The 19,049-nt window shown below is 38.0% G+C and overlaps 1 protein-coding gene across 6 annotated transcripts in view; it reads left to right on the forward strand.

Moving 5' to 3' along the window:
• Nucleotides 1-4,183: 4,183 nt before the first annotated feature.
• atat1 (alpha tubulin acetyltransferase 1) overlaps nt 4,184-19,049 on the forward strand; it is a 30,495-nt gene continuing 15,629 nt past the window's right edge. For 2 of the 6 annotated variants that reach the window (XM_042506201.2, XM_088090784.1), the window contains exons 1-8: nt 4,217-4,664; nt 7,883-7,943; nt 10,039-10,130; nt 10,410-10,467; nt 10,602-10,715; nt 13,431-13,532; nt 16,211-16,256; nt 16,759-16,804. In XM_042506201.2, the coding sequence (XP_042362135.1) occupies nt 4,570-4,664; nt 7,883-7,943; nt 10,039-10,130; nt 10,410-10,467; nt 10,602-10,715; nt 13,431-13,532; nt 16,211-16,256; nt 16,759-16,804 (614 nt within the window). In that variant the 5' untranslated portion in view covers nt 4,217-4,569. Of the gene's footprint in view, nt 4,665-7,882; nt 7,944-10,038; nt 10,131-10,409; nt 10,468-10,601; nt 10,716-13,430; nt 13,533-16,210; nt 16,257-16,758; nt 16,805-19,049 lie in introns of all 6 variants that reach the window. The other 4 variants (XM_042506202.2, XM_042506199.2, XM_042506200.2 and 1 more) reach the window with 4 other exon arrangements.

The following is a 19,049-nucleotide window of genomic DNA, read 5'->3' on the forward strand; positions in this document are numbered from 1 at the left end:
TGTGCACTAAAGCCCACACCCAGTCAATTAATACCACATTTAAACTGTTACAGTATGAAATGAGAACATATATATAACGCCAGTTAAATTAAATAAATAGAACAGGAGAATCCCAGATGTATGCACAAAACGCACTGCAGGGAAGGCTAATGGTTAATGGTTAATATGAGCTCATATAAGAATGATGAAATATCCTTCAATATGCATTTAAGATTTATGCACAAAGTGACTTGTGTCTGAGAAGTTGCTCTTGTTTGTTCTGTTTTGTTTTGTTTGATCTTGTAGTTGCTGTTGATTTTGCTTTGTTTAGTAAACTTATGCAACAGTGTGTGGTTGTCAAGGCACATATCCTATATATATATATATATATATATATATATGCTGCATTGAGATGCCTTTTATAAGCATTTAAACCTTTGAAATGTGAGCAAATTGGTTGGATTTCTTTAAAAAATGGTAATCAGCATTGTCATGAAATGTCCTGCAAGCTGCAAAATAATAATGATAATAATAATAAATAGTAGAGAGAGACAAAAAAATGACCTGAAAATTATCTTTTAAAAAAAAAAAACAGTCAGAGTTTATCAAATAATTATCAAAATAATATCATTAAAACTAAATACTTAATATAAATATATATTTAAAATGAGGTTACAGTAAAAAACCAAAAAAAAACCCAACTATTCATTATTTTTTTTAAAACGATTTTAGCACCCTTTTCAGGTCATTTCCTGTTTTTGTTCTTTTATCTTCTTTTGATCCTTTGAGGTTATTTTCTTGTAACTTCTTTCTCATTGCACTTTGCTGATTTTTAGGTAACTTCGTGTTAACTTGCTCACTACCTTCTGTCTATGTTTTTGAAAGAAATCAAGTCAATTTGCATAGGTGTCTTCAGGGTTAATCTGATCAAAACCTCTCTTTATCCCCTCTTTTTTTCTCTTTTTTCTACTTTCTCTCATGGAAGTGTTAATGTGTTCCTGAGGGTATGTGGGAGGATGATTTGGGGTAATGGGTGCATTTTGTGTTATCTGTTTCTCTGTTTGTAAGTCGAAAATCATCGACTTCCGGACTAACTGAAGTACTGCTGCAGTAATATTACTGCTTCTAATCTAGCCAGTGCTTCCTCTGCTACTATTTAAACCACAGATAGACAGATAAACAGGAGACGTGTGTTAGTAAAGCCTCCAGAACAGCTTCAGTGTCATAGTTCTTAAATTGTGTGTAGTATTCGGATCCTTTACTTGAGCAAGTAAGTAAAAGTCCTGCATTGAAAATATTACTTAAGTACATGTAAGTAAGTATTATTATTAAGAGTAAATGTATCCAGTCAAATCTCAAGAGAAAAGAAAAAAAAAAACCTCAAAATAATTCCAAATAAATAAGAAAAAGACATAAATGTTTATCAGAAATAGTTGCCAATTCATTTTATGTCAATTGGCTAATTAATTTATCGACTAATCGTTCCAGCTGCCCTTATATAAACTGTGTGATTGTTTAATTTGTAGCAAAATATCATATTTTAAAAAATTTGTAAAGTAACTAGTGACTACAGCTTTCAGATAAATGTATTTAAGTAAAAGTACTATATTTCCCTCTGAAATGTGGTGAAGTAAATGTACAAAGTGGCATTAAAAAATAGACTTAAGTAAAGTACAAGTACCTCAAATTTGTACATAAGGACAGTATTTGAGTAAATGTACTCTACTGGAGGGACAAACAGCATTTTTCCAACATGTAATCCCTGATTCTGTGTTTTTGATGATGGTGGTGGAGAGTGCTGTTGAGTGGGGTTGAGATCTGGTGGTTGTATATGTTAGTTCCCTTTACAGAACAGTATAGAAGCCATAGATCCACATTAACCACGAACACAGCCATGTGCCCTGTACTCACTGTGTTTGTCCACTCAGCTTTTTAATTTGTCACCCATCTCTACCGTTAGCTTCTTCCTGTTATACCACAGCCACTTGATGTATTGTTTAAGATTTATGAATAAAACACAGCTGAATAATAAACCAGTTATCAAAAATTAGACTCCTCTGTCAGGCCTCAGAATATGTTAGCATGCAGCACCACCATGTGGTAACTGGCTGCTGTGGACAAAGCCTGTGGAGTTGCTGATCAAATTGCACATGAAATTAGTCGAAGATAAAGTGTTAATTCAGGTTCAAATAGGGTCATTGGTAGGACAGTGGAAAATAGCTGTTTTCAGATGACAAGAGTCTGTGAGAAAGGGAGAAATGTGGAACATAAAGTTAAGAAAATACAAGATGGGATTTGTCAAACTGAAATGTGGGGAGCAAAGTGGGGATTTAAATTTTTGCCAGAGAAATCAAAAGCTCAGATCTTCATGGGAAAGAGACTTGGGGCAAGGTAATAATCAGATTTTACATGGAAATAAAATTTCATTTTCGTAAGTATATTTTTCAGTCAGCTTTCACGGAGAGAGCATAGCCTGTTGAAAATGTTCAGAATAAGGGTAAAAAGTGAAAACATTTCTGAGATGTCTTACAGGAATGCAGTAGGGGGGTTGGTATGGATTGCAGCTCTAATTAGATCACAGCTGGAATATGGCAGTGTTCTGTCAGGGTCCAGGGAGATCCTTCCCTGGGATTTTTTTCTTTTTTTTTCTTTTCTTTTCTTTCTTTCTTTCTTTCTTTTCTTTCTTTCTTTCTTTCTTTCTTTCTTTCTTTCTTAAAGTTCTTTTGTGATGCTTTTTAAATGCACACTGGTACCTTAAAGTTCTTTTGTGATGCTTTTTAAATGCACACTGGTACCTTACTTACCCTTTAAGCACTTTTTAAATTTTTTTTCCAAAGTCATTTAAAATTGTGATGAGAAAAATATTAGAAGCTGTGGGTGATCAGTACCGAGTTCAGAATACTTTACAAACACTTTCATTTAAAATCTATTGGCTAAAGATGGAAAAAAAAATAGTTAAATGGATGTATTTATGTTAAGATTGGTGGAATGTAACTAAGTACATTTCATCAAGTACAAGTATGAACAGAATGACAGATTATGAGATTATTATGAGATTAGGGCTGTTGTAAGCATTCAGGGCTCAAATCTCGGACACACAGGCCCAATGATGCCACTGTTATCAATTACTAGATAAACATGAGGGGCATGGAGAAAGTCAAAATGAAAAGACTATTACCAGCCTGCTGGGAGAGAACACAAACATGTAGTTCTGGTTGGACAGGAGATGCAGCAGTTAAGAGATGTGGGAGTGCATGAAAAGGAGTTTTGTTGAGCTGTGATTTGGTCTGTAATCCCAGTGTGGCTTCTAGAAATGTTGGTGATGGAATTTAAATGACTTCAAATTAAAGCATCTGTTTTCTGTATTCTTGTCTTTGCCATGTACCCATTTATTGGCAAAGGAGGGAGGGGCAATTTTTCAATGCTGGTGTTTATTTTTCGCTGCCATTGTACTTGCAAAGCACCTCATGACAATTTAAAAGGTCTTTATAGTTTTATGTTTGTTTTTATCCTATAAATAGAGTCAAATATACATTGCAATTCAGTACAAAACAAATGGATATTGGGGGTAATTTGAAGCACTTTAGCTTTGTGAATGTGAAATTTGCCAATAAGACAGATAGGTTTGAGAACATCATCAGTGGAATGAGAGCCTAAATTACAATTTAGAAACAAGACCACGCCTTCCAAAATTGGTGTCAATCTGCCTTGGTTTAAAACTCCCTTGTACAATTTAATGTTATCTGTATTATTGTTTTTGTTTTATGTTGTATGTGTTTTGTTTTTTCTTTTTATGTATATGAAATTGTTAATAAAGTGATTATTTTTCTATGTTGTAAACTGAATTATATACTTGTACAATGTACTGTTTATTTTGAATCTTTTTAAAAAGATTTTAACCCCCCATGATTTTCGAGTTGTGTTTTTTCCTAGGATGGCGACGGCATGACCCGCCCCTACCCTGATTCGAACCAATCCCAATCTCGCTTTTCTCTAAACCTAACTAGTACACTACAGAGCAGAGACCTAACCAATCTTATTAACAAATGCAACGAGTACTGACCAATCAGCGGGAAGATAGGGCGGGTCTTTCCTTCGCCCTCCTAAGAAATTATGGGTTTAATGTTTCCCGCGATTTCACTATAATACACCATAATACATCCACGTAATACACCCATGTTCCCGCAGTGGTGGCGCTATTGCACCAAAAGGCTTTTTGCCAGCCGCCACAGAGCGTCAGAGAAGAAGAAGAAGAACAAGAAGAAGAAGAAGAAGAAGAAGAAGAAGAAGAAGAAGAAGAAGAAGAAGAAGGGAGTGACTCACACAGACACAATGGAGTTACAGTGACAGTATGAATAGCAGGTGTCTTTCTTTACTCCTCACACAGAGCGTTATTTAGTGTCTCAGACTCGGGCAGTGCTATGTTCACATGCTGCTGTCTTCGGGCTGCTAGCAGCTAGCTACATTACGCTAACGTATCAGCTCTGAGAGATAGCCGACAGCCCCGGTAGGTTAGCGTTAGCTGAGCACCTGCTTCAGTTCTGCTTTATACTAACGTTATAGCTGACCAGCTACTCTGTCCCGAGAGACATGATGGAGTTTCCTTTCGATATTAATCAGTTATTCCCCGAGAGGGTCTCCATCTTGGACCAGACCCTTATTGCAGGTCGTAAATCAGCAGGGAGGTGAGTCAGGATGTGAATTTCCTTTTGTCTTTGTTGTGTTATTGTCAGAGTTACAGTGTTGGTAAAAGACAGTGCTGTCTCAGGAGACCCTTCCGAAGAGAGACAATGTTAATCTGCCAATTTAAGCATACATGCATAAATTCAGTGTTATCCAAATGTTGTCTTGATGAAACTTCGTGTTCACATTTGTTGTTGCCATTTCCATGACAGAAGGCGGGGAAAGATGCTGGCCATTAATTAGCTTAAAACAGGATTAACCCTTTAAAACCTGGGCAAATTCTCTTGATTTCTCTAAAACATGGGAACAGGCAATGAGCAACTTTAGAAGAATTGACCAAGATATTTGTAGAAGAAATAGTAAAAGAAAACAAGACAAAAAAAAAGAAGATAAAAATAAAACCCCCAGACAAATAAACAAACAAAAACAAGGAAATGAATTGAAAAAAACATATTAATGATAATAATTGTATGAAAAATAATTTAAATTAAAGCTGCGAGCAGCAATGAATGGGCCCTCGCACCTGTGCGAACTGGCAGGACACTGGCTTAAGTGTTCACTTCACTTCAGTGAAAGTTGGACAATGCACACAGAGTGTGGACCCTGGAGTGAGCAATTTTACGTTTTACCACTTCCTGCAGCCACTATGTAGCGCTGGAGAACAAACCAATTGTAAGTCATCTTGCTCTGTGCTAGGGGTCGACACATTATCGGCCTGGCTGATTATTGGGGCCAATATTTGGCATTTTACTTATTATCTGTGTCAGTGTTTTATTTTATTGATTGCTGATAAAACTGAGTAATTAAATAATGCAAAGAAAGTGTCAGCATAGGAAGAACTTTTACTTTGTCAAATTGCAGGGAGCTATCTTTATTTTGTTTAAGCATTTGCTAAAGGCATTTAAACAAAGTTTTGTATTGGAGTTTGTTATATTCCAAATTCTAAAGATTATCATTTTTATTGTAAATGCATATCGGTTCCAAATACTGGTTATCTGTCTCATTAACCACTAGTAATTGGTATCGGTACTGGCCCTGAAAAACCAACACTGGTCGACCCAAACGCTGTACCATTTGTAGACCAGACCATGGCTGCGGTCGAATACCTCTTTTTGCTTAGGAAGGTTCCTAACTGAGTGTGATGAACCAGAAGTACCTGAGCGGCTGCCATGATAAGAGCTGTTCGAAATCTTCTGATATTAAGGAAAGGTACGCCAAAGCTTCCTTTATAATCTCCTTTAGCATAGGATACACTTGAGCATCCTTTACCAAAGAAAAGGAGAGAATCCGCCCCACAATTTTTTGCAGCGGGATCTTTTCAAGTGATGCGCAACATCAGCCGCTATTTGGGGAATCAGCTTCATGACATTATGCATCCGCAGTCTGTATGAGCCGAAACAACTTCAGAACACAATCACCTGAACATGGAGCTGTTTACTGAGCTGTGTGCTCCTCCTGATGTGTATTTAATATTTACTATTGACTGTTCTCTCTAATAGAGCTTCTAGCGAAAATATAGTGACAATAAACATCTGTAGCCTATAAGATCAGAATCAGTGCATTAACCAGAGCACGAGGGGATGTTTTAAGACAACTGATGTTTCCAATTCATCATGTTTGAAACGTAAGAATGATCATATGTACAGTACTGAATAAAACAAGTCATACGTATCTTCATATTATTTTCATGAAATCATATAAGGATTCATGACGATAAATATGAGGTAAAGGAGGGTGAGTGTGAGCAACCATCTTGTATGACAACGTTACATATCACTTGTGTGACTGGCAGCCTTTATTCCTCTTTATTTTAATTTCTCACTTTGGTAATGATGTAATATTTTTCAACAGGTTGTCCTCATTTAGCCTTTATAATGTGCATTTAACAACGTGGCAAGTACGCATGGAGCAAAGTAGGCCTGAAAAGATAATGATAATAATGATATTAATAATAATAATAATAATAATAATAATAATAATAATAATAATAATAGTCATGATCATAATATTAATGCTCAGAGTTTATAGTGCACTTTTTAAGATCCACATTACAAAGGGCTTGAAGAAGGCAGCAAATACATTTTTTTAAAGACACAAATAAAACAATTACGAAAAACTTTTTGCTGCATTAAAATCAGTCCAGTGAGGATGTGCTTTTTGTAGTCCATCATGTGAGCATTGTAGTTTCATTGCAACAGACCCACATCAATAACATCCGCCATCTCATCATCACAGAGCCGAGGAGAAGTGCATATGGATTCTATGAAAACTGCGATCGATGAATCGATGAATTCTCCTTCACATCTTTTCTTGACCTTGTGACGTTTTCTCTGGAGGTTAAGGAAAAGTGGTTAGGAAAGGAGATTATTTAAACTTTTTGACCACATCACATGTAAATTTCATGTAAATCATATGATAAATGTCTTACAAGGCTTACTTCCTGTTGCCAGTAGGTGGCGCGGTGAGTATAAAAGGTAATAGACAAGTTGATGTCCTCAAATGTGAAATTTTGGGCCAATTGCTTGATGCAAAGTGAAGTTATGTATGACATTCAAAGAAAACCTAATATCTCTGCCGGCAGGCATCATCAAGGTCTTCAGGCTTTTCTTTTTAACTTGGAGGTGAAAGAGTCAACCTGTAGGGAGGAGCACACTTAAGTAAAAAACATGTCATTTCCTGTCACCAGTAGGTGGCGCTCTGACAGTAAGTCAGTTTAGCTATGCAGATGTCATGAAGTGGGGGCTCTTAAGCATTAGAAGTTTGGGGCAGATTGAGCAATGTTTGCTCAAGTTTCAAACACTCTCTGGGTCCTGAATTTATAATTGTGCTCATTTTATGTGTGGTTCTCTGGAGAAAAAAGTTCCTAGCTTTTTAAAAAATAATTTTCTGAAACTACCCATTTCTAGAAATTTGCAAGACATCACTTACCACGTTGCTCATTGCCTTTTTTTATTTGTTTTTGAAAGAGATCAAACCCATTTGCTCAGAATTCAAAGGTTTAAATACTTGTGAAAGGTGTTTAAAGGCAGCACAAGAAAAGAGATGTCGATCCAGGTGTCAAAGTGTTACCAGACAAACAAAAACTTGACACTTGGACAATGCATGCATGGAGTTGCAGTATGAGGAAGAGGTGGAGCATCGAGAGGTGTCATTTGAATTAGTGCCGCATGCAGCCACTCCTTTTTAATCCTATTCTGTTCGCTGATGCTTACCTCTCTAGGCCAGATCTCCAAGCCCACATAGCCACAGTTATTGATGAACTTGGGAAAGCCTCAGCAAAGGTGAGTCACTGCAGGTATGGGAGTTATGATTTGATGTTATTTGTGTAACCATGGGGGTTTAAATTATAGATTTACACTCAGTGACCACAGACACCTTTATTCCATATAATTTAGGACAAGCTTTGGCTTTGATTTGAAACTGTGATAGTGACTTGACACCACTAGCAATCCAGTCATTAAAACTTCAGTGCTTTGAGTATCTGCCGAGGTTGCTTGATGGGTGTTTTTTTTTAAGAGTGTGATGTAATAGAGTTCACCCCAAAGATGTTTTGTGGGACTGATATCAGAGATTTCAGTTGTCATAGCTTCGGCATAATTTAATCTGAATGTTTTACCATTCTAGTGCCAATTTTACATAATATTGTAAGAGAGCAAGCATTATTTGGGGCTTTGTGATGGCCATGAATTCCTGAACTGTGAATATGCTCTGTCATCAAAGTGCATGAGATTAAAATGTGCGCAAAACCATTATTGCCCCCAGTTCAGCCTGTATGGCTGGGACCGTGCATGTTGAGCCTTAAGTGGTTTATGGCAGATCACACAGTGAGTTTACTCTGGTGGTGGTGCAGCTGGAACCAGGACTGTGTCTTTGGACACTGATTGTTATTGGATTGATTTCACAAATTACACTTGCAATACGTCTGTTAAAACATACCAATCACAGTAAGGGTGTATTGCACCTGTAACCACTCCCAGCATCCACCTGACATACCCTGGAGTTCACTTCTACATCACTGCACCAAGGAATGCTGATCTAGCTGACAATGTAAGATGAAGCGACAACAACTGAGGCAGGAGTGATGATTGACAAAATAGTTAAAATTCAACTTAGAGATTTTTTTATTTTATTTTTTAATAATATTTTTGGGGGCATTTTCTCTTTATTGGTAGGACAGTCTGAGATTGACAGGAAAGGTGGGAAAGAGAGGGGGGAATAACATGCAGCAAAGGGCCACAGGCTGGACTTGAACCAGGGCCGCTGCAGAAACCTCAGCCATATGGGGCGCACACTCTACCACTTAAGCTAGCGGACGCCCCAGAGATGTTTTGAATGTAATTAACAACTGTTTAGTTTCAAATCTCAGAAAAAGAAAAAGTCCAAAAGAACTTCTTCAGGTCAAGGTGCATTCACTGTCATTGCACAGCACAGGGCTGAACTACAAATTCAGTCGCAGTCCCATTATGCTATGCAAGAAGGAGAAAGAACAAATCAAAAGCAATTTAATTTTTGAAAAGTTTTGAAGGTAGGTATCACTTCTAGCAATAACAAATTAACATAATGTGTTATTAAGAGGATTTTGTAAAGTTATCAAGATGTCAAATATCAAGTCCCAGTCTGAAATGAAGTGTTTATGGTTTTCATTTTGTCATGCATCCATACTCCACCACTTTCACCCCTGTGCCACCAGAAAAAAAAAAATCCCCCAAAGAATCCTGTTGCCAGAATTCGAGTTTAACTTTTAAAGTATGTATGCTCTCATTATTACTACCATTGATCTGCACTCCAGATCAATGGTAGTAATGTGCAGCCTAGTGAAGGAGAGCCTTCACTAGGCTGCACATTATCGCCCTCCACTGGATTTGGCATGAGCTGGAAAATTATTTAAAGCACTATTCAAAAACAAGTTACGAAGTGCTTTACAAAGACATTAAAACAAGAATAATCAGCCAGTCCGATTAAATGTCCTAATGGAGCTATTGATCGTAGCTTCATTTATCTGTGCATAGAAACACAGAGTGTGATAAAAGTTGGTAAGAATGTCGACGTAGTTTTGCCAAACGTTTAAACATTTAGGAAATTTGTCAGTTTTGCACATCACTAATGTCAACAGATGTCAACACCAAACACATTCCATCTACTGATCGAGACCATATGATATGTTTGAAATCCTCAGAAAAACGTCAGTGAGTGGACCTTGTGTCAGGGTTGATTTAACTTTGAGTTTGATATTTTGCAAAGTAAGATACTGTAAAAAGTATTGTTTTGGTGCCAAAAGTCAATAGTCATATAAGCATTGGTATTTAAAAAACTGTAGAAAGCACTTTGTGATAATGTTTGTACATGTATGACAGAGTTGATGCTTGCTCTCCACAGGCCCAGCAGCTCACAGCATCTATAACAAGTGCTTCCAAGCTGCAGTCCCAGAAGCACCAGCTGTACCTGCTGAAGGATGGAGAGAGCAACGGGTACGTCTCACATCCTGCCCTCAGCTCTCACTCATCATACACACACACATCTTTCACTGTTTGTCTGTGGACTGATAGAGCTGGATGTGTTCAGCACCAGTTGCTGAGTCATACTGAGGTCACCATGCATGGACTGTACCATTGAGACATACAACACACTGTGTTAATGCACATGGCTGCAGCTCAGCCAAAATGGAAAACTAGTCTTGCTCATTGCAACACTCTCCTCCCTCCTCCATCCTAAACAAACCCAATGCTTCTCCACACCCTTACATACAGAGGACGCGGTGTGATCGTGGGATTCCTCAAGGTTGGCTACAAGAAGTTATTTCTGCTCGTGAGTCACCTGTTTTATTAAATCTCTCCATTCTGTCTTTGTAGCCAGCTGTAGTTGCACAGGCTTGAGTTTCTGTCTCTGTGAAGGTGCTGTTATGAGCTGTCTCAGCTATGATGCTTGTGTTTCCTCCACAGGACCAGCAGGGTGTGCACATAGAGGCAGAGCCACTGTGTGTTCTGGATTTCTACATAGCAGAGAACCTGCAGCGACATGGCTATGGGCTGGAGCTGTTTAATTTCATGTTGCAGGTGAAACATTTCTCTCCCTTTTATTTATATCCTCAAATATAACTCAAACAATTATTTTTGACACCATTACCGATATTAATTTTTAAGAGTTTGTAAACTATGTATATTCATTCATTTGATTATTTATCTATACAGCTCTGTCTCCTGGATGAAGAATGAATCATTTAACTGTACTATAAACTGATATTATGGTCATCGTTTTCAGTTGTTTTATTGTCATATCTGACATATCTATATTTTAACGTTGTAGTGGATGACACAAAGAAATATGATACCTAAACGTCCCAGTATGCCTCAAATGAATGAGTTGGTATGACATGCTCATGTGACATATCTAAACACACATCTTTGGTGAATGATTACTAAGTAGCAGGTGGCACCTTGTACGGTAGCCTCGGGCACCAGTGTGTGACTGTGTGTTATAATGAGTGAATGTGACAGTGTAGTGTAAAAGCGCGGTGTGGTCAACAAGAGTGGTCAACAAGACTAGAAAAGCGCTATGCAAGTACAGTCCATTTACCATTTACCATAAAGGCAAAAGTGGCCATGCTCAAAGGGTGAGTGAAAATGGTGTAACATTTTGGGAAATGAGCAAAATATTCGTTCTTACCTGCATCGACATGTAAGCTTTGCTCTTTTCTTACACAGATTAATGAAATCAGATTGTAAGCCATCGCCTTGCTGCTCAGCCTTCTTGTATCCACATGTGCACACATAATGCAATGTTGCGACAGTAAGTACATTAAGTAAGTCGTAGTTTTACAAGAAAAAAGTCATAAATTTATGAGAAAAAGTCAGAATTTTACAAGAAAGTCACAGTTTTAGGACAGAAAGTTGTAATTTTATGAGTATAAAGTCGTAATATGAAAATAAAGTTGTAATTTTAAGGAAAAATAAGTGTTTTATAAGAGATTTATGAGAATACAGTCGGAATTTTAGAAGAAAGGGGATGTTATATTACGAAAATAAACTATAAATAGTAGTAAATAAATATTGCCAGCAAACTATAAAACAGGCGAGAGCACAGGCACCCTTCTTGACAGCTACTGAGAAGTTTAATGACAGACTCTAAGCCTAAAGATAGCCAGTGTAAAATGCTACTTGCCAGTCTAAAAGAAATGTGAGTTCAGCATCAAATTGCATCTTTTTACCCTCCAAGAGCTGTCTCCAGTTTTAGACAGCCACATCAATATTGACTCTAGTTTTGTGTCTTTTCTTTGCTGCGGGATGTTGGCTGTTTCCAGGAGCTGCTTGTGATGGGGAGATCGGTCGTTTTCTTCTTCTGCCATCGCTGTGTTTCTAAAACACTAACTAATTCACTGAGATTGTAACTTTTATGCTGTATCCATTGACTCAGTGCTCCAGCCGACTCAGCTTCTTCCTCCTCTCCTGCAGCTCACTAGAGGCTGCAGTGACTCACTTTCACCTCTCAGGCCAGGATGTATCATTACAGAACAGCAATACAATACATAGACTTCTTGGATGGAACATCAAAGGTGTTACTTCTTCACACTCTGATAGGATTAGTTAGTTTTTTTTAAATGTTTTAAACTAAAATATGTCCATATCTTACATATTGCACCTTTAAGGCACCTTTTAAGTATGCTTCACATTGGTTCCAAATTAGAAACAAATACAAAATGCCCAGTAAAAAAAAAAAAAAAGAAAGCATTTTGGCTTATCGGCTCCCAGTGGTCTTTCTGGACTGGACAACGCAGTGTTAAGCAATACGATTTGTTTTTGTTTTGTTGAAGCCGTATGGGAAGATTAATAAGAGTTGTAAGCACATGAGTGTGAGTAAGGGTGTGCGCCACAGACCACAGGTTTTCTTCTCTGATGGGATCACCAACACCTGTCTGGTGTCAGGACAACACCGCCGTCTTTTCTTTCTTTCTCTACACTGCTGTATGTCTTCCTCTGTGATGCAATGAAAGTTATTTTGTGTTTCAACTAAGATTCACTAAAACTTCAACAAAAACAAGCCTGCCTGCTTCTGTCTTCATGTGGTTTGCTCTGCACACATTCCACAAACTGTGAGACTGACACAGTGGTGATTCTGTACTCTGAGGGGCCAGGGAAAGAAGCCCATCAGTACAGGGAATGAAAAAAGAATGAAAATTGTTTTTGAATTGTATGACATAATAAGGGCAATAAAATGAAACTGCATAGAATAAATAAATGAAGTGAGATTTGAATATGAATCAGAACTAATATGAATTGTGCAAAAGTTTTTCAGATTACTTTTTTTATGTCTGTAAATAATGATAATGGGACCTGTTTTGATCCCATTCCTTAAAGAATCAGGATCAATAGTCGTTAAATACTGGAAGCGATAAGCAGAGTCATTAAAATCCAAACAATATTCAGTATGCTTGTGTGGCAACTGGTGACATCCAAAAACTCCTCAATGACAGTGGAACATTCCAAAACAATAAAACCCACTATATGCTTTGATTTGCACACAGTGCGAGGTGTGAAAGTAATAATCTGCTGTACTCATAATTAAGTCCTATTCTCATGTCCACCCAAGCCTTGAAAGTCCCCCAGCCATTGCCTACATTGTTGAACACTGCATGCCTGAAATAATTTCTCACATTTCACAACTTTGAGAGAAAAGGAAAAAAGTCTTTAATTCCAGGATTATTCCACCTGTATCACACATTATGAGAGCTCATTGCTGTGTCTCACCGCATGTTTTCTCCTTCTCGGCTGTAGCACAAGAATCTAGAGCCGGTTCAGATGGCATACGACAGGCCCTCGCCCAAATTCCTGTCCTTCCTGGCAAAGCATTACTGCCTGACGCCAAGTGTTCCTCAGGTACAGTCTGAACTTTACTGTAACCTTGTGTGTGTGTATAAGCCATCAAAGGAAATGATTGCTTCACATTTCTGTAAATCTGTCAGGTGCCACAGTCAGCTGCTCTAATTCTTCCTGAGAATTTCTTACTTATTCAGTCTCACTTTCAAACTCGGTGCAGACTAACTTGGAATAATGTTTTGGTGCTGCTTAGAGGAGGTGGAGGGTAATTAGCAACGGTATGTCATTGGATCTCGGGTCAGTCATTTGACTCAGGTGTAAAAGCTGATTGTACGCATTCTAGGGCTGCAACAACGAATCGATAAAATCTATTATAATCGATTATTAAATGTGTTGGCAATATATAAAAGTATCGATTTGTTGTCTTGTGCGATTACTACGTCAGTCGCTGTGTCGTGGGGCTGTTTACGTCACATGCAGACGGGAGAAACTGGTGTTTTGAAGAGACATGCAGAGGCAGAGAGGATGTTTTGTATGAAAACTTCAAAGGTTTGGGAGCACTTCACGTTATGCAAAACAAGTGTGTTAGCTGCAAATACGCAGAAGTGACATGGCATAGCACGCGAGCATGACAGTTATGACGCAGCATCTAAAACGAAAGTCTCAACAACTGTTGAGTAAGGAAGGTTAAGGTTAACTAAGGAAACATTAGTATGTTGTAAAAGCTGTTAACATTTAGTTTTTGAATTGTTTCATGTTTGATATTGTAGTTATTTTTTTAGAATTTATTTTTAACAGCTCAGGGATGTTCAAGCAACCGCCTGTTTATGCACTGCACTTTCTGCGGAGAGATCAAACCCTACTCTCTAATGGTCTTTTTCTCCCATCTGTTGGGTGATGGGAGAAAAAAATGCTTATTTTATTATCATTTGTATTTTTATTTTTTTTAACCCAAATAATCGATTAATTGAGAAAATAATCAACTGGTTAATTGATTATCAAAATAATCGTTAGTTGCAGCCCTAATGCATTCCCATTGTATTAAAAAGACAGATGTTAGTGCGTGTTTGCGTGCTTTTTGTGCAGTGAGACTGTTTAGACTGTTGAATCCTCCTGTCAGCTTCACAGAAAGTTTGCATTTTATTGTTGCACAGCCTGAGGATTTTCAATTTGTCACCAAGAAAATGTGAACTTATTATTTTGAAGCTAAGCAGTGAAAGGAATTTGGAGGTTGTTGACCTTCGAGCCTGCTCTTGTATGGCATGTTTGACCATTGGTGGCTCTGTTTTGTTAGCACCTAGCATTAATTATATCAATAATACCGTAGCTTATGTGTGCTCTACGTGTTTATGGGCATATTGAAAGAAGAGAAGTTAAAGTCATCTCCTAGTTGCTCTATGCTAATCAAATGTTTATGATACTTACATATTTTGCTCAGCAAGATAATCTATACAAATGAACACCACTTATAGGATTTTTGAAAATGTGATTTCCAGAAGTAAAAAGCTATTGTTTAAACTTTCTAGTCTGTTTTTTTTTTGTCCAAAATTGTCTAAAAATAAATATGGCCTAATGTTGTGTCAATCATATTAGAACACTGACTCTGAAACTTTTGGGCATCATTAAAGTTTTCAGTACAGGTTTGTTTTTTTTTATATTTTTCTCGTCAGTCAAAAGCCTTTGGAGAGTTGTTTGACCAAAACAACAAAGGAACAGGGTGCAGTATCCTTTCATCATCATCATTTTCAGCTTTTGCCTTAACTTTATAGGACAGCTTAAGCATGAATGGGGGAGCAAGAGAGGGGACGACATGCTGCAAAGGTCTGCAGTTTGGAAATGTACCTGCTGCCGCTGCAGTGAGGACACAGCCTCTGTACATGGGGCGCCCACTCTATCGCGTGAGCTGATGGGTGCCCCAGATAGCTTACTTTTAATAGGCCAAATAGTGATATTCAGATGATGATGATGATGATGATGAGGATATGGACTGCGCAAGTATAAGTGTATAGACAGAGAGGAGGACAGCTCATTTCCTTAGTGCAGACACCAGGAGAGAGAATTGAAAGTCAGGGTGGTACCTACAGTGAGAAGAAGCAACAGAGCAAATGTATCTTTACATTTTGTCTCATATTGTGAACTTTTGCAACAAAGAGAACAATAAACCACATCAGACACAATGTGCAAGGTTTCTGTACATGAGTTTTTTTTTTCAAATGATGGATTTAAAAAACTTATTTGAAAAAATGGACTCAGTGTGCAAAGGCCTTTAGGCTATAAACAAGCTATACTACAGTCATGATGCCACCACTACAAGGATGAAAAACTGTGTTTGGCATGGTTCTGCTTGATGATGTTCTGTAGTCTCATTTAGCAAGTTGTCAGCTACTGGCTTTTTAAAGACACATAATAGCTTTAAAGTTCACAGTATATATATGCTGACATATTTTCAGACATCTAACAAAGAAAACAATGTGGCATTTACCCAGTGTTCTGCCTGGAAAGGGCTGGTGGCTTTCCTGTTTTCTGGTTGCACATAACCACACCTGAACAACAAGCTCAGTGAATTGTGCACTCCCTGATACATCTGAACGGTACCAAAGACACACTGAGCACAGGGGGTAACAGACAGACACAAAGTGGTGGTGTAATAATTTCTGTGTAATTGTAAAACAGCTCTGTTTGTAGCCTTTATCATGAGCACTTTGAGTTATCTTATTTTTCCTCTTGATTCTGTCCAGGTCAATAACTTTGTGGTGTTTGAGGGCTTCTTCGTCAACAGATCAGGTAACTATTCAAGTCCTCTGATGCCATTGCTTTGGTTTTTGTTGTTGTGAAAGGTGTTGTGTAATAGTTTTTCCTCTCTGTGGTAATATGAGCATTGATGCGTGGGCAGATGGGTGGCTTAAAACATGAAATCTGTACCAGCTGAACCTGTGTAGGATTGGCATTCTTGGTAATTCTACGTCAACCCTAAAATGGGTTACTTTTGTTTTGAAAATGAAGCTACGCAATGCAACAACAACCACATGCTTAACTGAATACATGTTATCAAGTTCAGTTGCATATTATATTTTGCATGCTACAGCTTTAAAGTGAATTCTTACTTTTGGCATCACAATAAATTCATCTCTTTTTGTTGCACGTGTGTGTGTGTGTGTGTGTGTAAGAAAAAAAATATCTTCCTCATTAGAGAGCCTGTAAATCTGAACAAAGGGCACTCGACCCAAGAGTGCTGATCTGCTTTTATACCAGTTCCAAAATCTTTTGTTTCACCAAACTCTCCCAGGCTCGCCCTCCTCTCCTCTGACGGATCAGGGGATGTACGGCTTTTTGTAAGGACTCTCTTCTCTCTTTTCTTTTCTTATACGTACCCTAGCATCTTGTCCTCCTTCCTTTGTCCCATAATTAGGCTCATATGATGTGTATGATGCTTTTGGTCTTATTTATTTTCTTCCTCATAATTTCTCAGTTTCAGTTCCTTTTTTTCCATCACTTGAATTTATCTACGTACACAGGTACAATATATGTCATGGATTGCATACCATGTTGTATATTGAACCCAGAGAGCCACAACCTGTAGACCACCTCCGACCACCACAGACCACCTGACTGACAGGAGAATACCTGCCTGTTTCCCTGACCCTCTAATGTCTCTAACAGCCTGTTTACACCTGCTGTTAACATGTTTTTTATGATCTGAACACAAGTGGACAGCCGAGACACGTCAACGTTCACACCTGTGTCTTTCATGCATGTCCAGCACACAACTTGTGTTCAGATTTTGTCACTGCCAACATCACAAACGTTAGAAAGTCAAAGGGTCCTGCACAGTTATAATGTCCACACTCTCGCAAGCTGCATGCCAGTCACATTAGCAGTTCTGTCAGTACAGCTAGAGATATTGTGGTCAGCAGAATTTAACATGTCTCTTTTAGTGTTGTCACAATACAGGAATTTCTTACTTTGATACCTTGAAAAATATTAATATTAAATATAATTTTTCATACCACAGGAAAAATACAGTACAATACAGTACATTGAGAGGATACAATTTTGAATTTGTATGAAAAAATGAATATAACAAAGCTCTGATATGATAAAGACAACTTTTTTTTTTGGTTAGTAGCAGAGAATAGCAGAATGACTGTAGTATACATTGAAGGGATAGTTCAGGGTTTTTGAAGTGGCTTGGTATGAGGTACTCCAAAGTCAGTGTCTCAAATACAGTAAATGTCTGTCAGCATGCCCCCAGTTTGGAGAAGCAGGAAGGAGAACACACAAGCTAAGGGATGTACTGCTGTGGAGGGAGCATCAACAAAATCCATTTCCTCCCAAAAAAAATCAATATTGTGTATCTTTGGTGAATCCACACTAACCCTTTTAAACACCAAAGTCAAACACCACCACAAACAAAATATCTGATGGAGGCAGTGGTAGACCAGCTGCTCCTGTGTTCAGAGATGTTAAATCACTGTTTTTCTCAATGGAATCTGGCATGGATTCATTTTCCCTTTGGGAATAAAAAGCAGTGAAAATACTCTTAATATAGCATACACTTATCTGATTTAGATTTTTTTTTGGTGGTACTTCAGGTGGTGAAAGTATGTTTTGTTGCTGATCCCTCCACAGCAGTACATTGCTTAGCTTCAACATCAGACTCCAGTCTGTTTCTCCAAACTGTGGGTGTGCCAACAAACATCTACTGTCAGTAACACACTGACTTTGGATAAGTACCTCATTCAACCCCACTTCATAAAATCTGAACTGTCCTTTTAACTACCAAAGTTAGCAAAAAAGTGTAGCTGGTTCCCGTGTTTCCATCCATTCTGTGGAAAATTAGTATTGAAACTGACAGGAGCATTCAGAGTCAATATACATTGATAAATTGATACCTTTGACAACACTAGTCTCCTTCCATTGGGTCAAACAATGGACGGTCACTTAATCCAACATATTGTAAAATGGTTTTAGAGCGATACCGCTATGACCAAAGCAACCACCACATTCTGCGCCGATGATGTAGTCCTTGTCGGGGATGCATTAGGACCCATTAGGACGGTTAGCATTTACGCTGCAAAAGAAATGTGGTCAAATGCATCCCAGGGCACCTCAGCAAGCGGTTTGAGTGATCACATCACAATGCGTTTTGATGGTCATGTACACCTGTATTCAGTGCTTGTGATCGGATCACCCAAGACATGTTAACAGCAGGTTTAAACAGGCTCTATATGTCTGTCAGTTTATTAAAAAGCCGAGATGTGCCTTGTTATTATTTTTCCAAATATGGCTATTTGTCAAATCGGCTGAAATGCCGCCTCATGCAAGTGTAAAAAGTTTTTTTCCGATAAATGGGATGTTTCCATACAGCATATTTTATATTCGCAATTCCGATTCGTGCTGATTGAGGGTAAATGGAAACCTGCCTAGTGTTAAAGTTTTAGGAGCTAATGTATGAACTGGTTTCTAAAGCAGAAAAGAGGACAGACTACAGAGAAACTTGAAACTACAAAGCTGCATTGAGATGTTTTTGCATATATGAAAACAAAAAAAAACTAAACTAACTAAAGTAATGGCTAA

This window comes from Plectropomus leopardus, chromosome 17 (assembly GCF_026936395.1).
Source record: "Plectropomus leopardus strain MGB_pleo_1.0 chromosome 17, ASM2693639v1, whole genome shotgun sequence".
Taxonomy (NCBI): domain Eukaryota; kingdom Metazoa; phylum Chordata; class Actinopteri; order Perciformes; family Serranidae; genus Plectropomus; species Plectropomus leopardus.